The 1143-nt window shown below is 48.3% G+C and overlaps 1 protein-coding gene across 1 annotated transcript; it reads left to right on the forward strand.

Moving 5' to 3' along the window:
* Positions 1-82: 82 nt before the first annotated feature.
* On the forward strand, positions 83-1080 carry Pmar_PMAR024946 (splicing factor u2af large subunit, putative; the record flags this gene model as incomplete). Its single annotated transcript, XM_002767799.1, has 6 exons — positions 83-214; positions 367-466; positions 517-636; positions 683-750; positions 792-912; positions 959-1080. 6 exons carry the CDS (start codon positions 83-85, stop codon positions 1078-1080), a joined length of 663 nt encoding a protein of 220 aa, XP_002767845.1.
* Between the last annotated feature and the right edge of the window lie 63 nt (positions 1081-1143).

Here is a 1143-nt window from a genome sequence, read left to right on the forward strand (position 1 = left end):
GGAAGGAGTCTCGGCTACTGCAATGGAGGTATGGTTCGGAGGTGATGGATGGTTGGTTAGTATTGGTGCCAGGTCAAAGGTGATGCATCGGAAGGAGGTTAACGGTGAAGAATATCCGTCAGAGGACTCTAGTCAGCAGTCGGTGATGGACTTCTTCAAGGGAGCACTATTTGCCGTTACTGGCAATGGAGGGAAGACTACGCCACTCCATCCAGTACTACCACCCTCTACTACTACTACTACTACTACTACTACTACTACTACTACTACTACTACTACTACTACTACTACTACTACTACTACTACTACTACTACTACTACTACTACTACGGTGATGCTCGTGCTGTTGATTACGGCTTTCGTCAGGTAGTGTCTGTGTTCTTCCTCATCTCGGATGGTCACAGTCGTACAGCTCTCGTGGAGTTCCGAACGCCTATTGCAGCCACAGTCGCTATGAGACTCAATGGTAGTACTACTACCAGAAACAGTACTGATGGTGATGACAGATCGTGTTAGGTATCGACTTAGATGGTCGTAAATTAGCGATAACGAGGCCCCACGGCTACAACAAGGAGGACCCATCCAAGAGCATCACCGCTGAGGACATACAAAAGGTTACTATCGAGGAACTGTGTGGTAGTATAAAGGCCATAGATGACGGAGGCAATGATGGTGTATTCAGGAGGGTCCTCTACTAAGAAGACTGCTCCAGGGTCTAACCTACAATTAGGGATATACCATCTCCCACCGGTAATGCATCCACGATGACGTTTGCCTTGATTTCATCGTAGGTGATGACGGAGACCTATTTGAGGGACCTATTGGAACAGTTTGGTGCTCTCACTATGGTCAGCCTCATCAGAGATAAGACAACGGGCTTAAGCAAGGGCTATGGTTTCTGTCAATTCGAAGGTCATAACTCGCGTCTATTGTGGTGATCAGGTTGTTGTTTCCTCAGATCCGAATGATGCGGATAGATGCCTATATGCCCTTGACCAGTTCGTTTTGGGTAACTATAGCCTCAGTGTGACCAGACTCGTTCCAGATGCACAGCAAGGAGGAGTAGGCCTGCGGGGTTGAGAAGTTGTTTGATATTCCTCTGTCGTTAGGCTGCGGGGATAGGAGGCGCTGGTGTAGGCCCGG

The sequence above is a fragment of the Perkinsus marinus genome (genome assembly GCF_000006405.1).
Source record: "Perkinsus marinus ATCC 50983 genomic scaffold scf_1104296969854, whole genome shotgun sequence".
NCBI classification, from domain to species: domain Eukaryota; phylum Perkinsozoa; order Perkinsida; family Perkinsidae; genus Perkinsus; species Perkinsus marinus.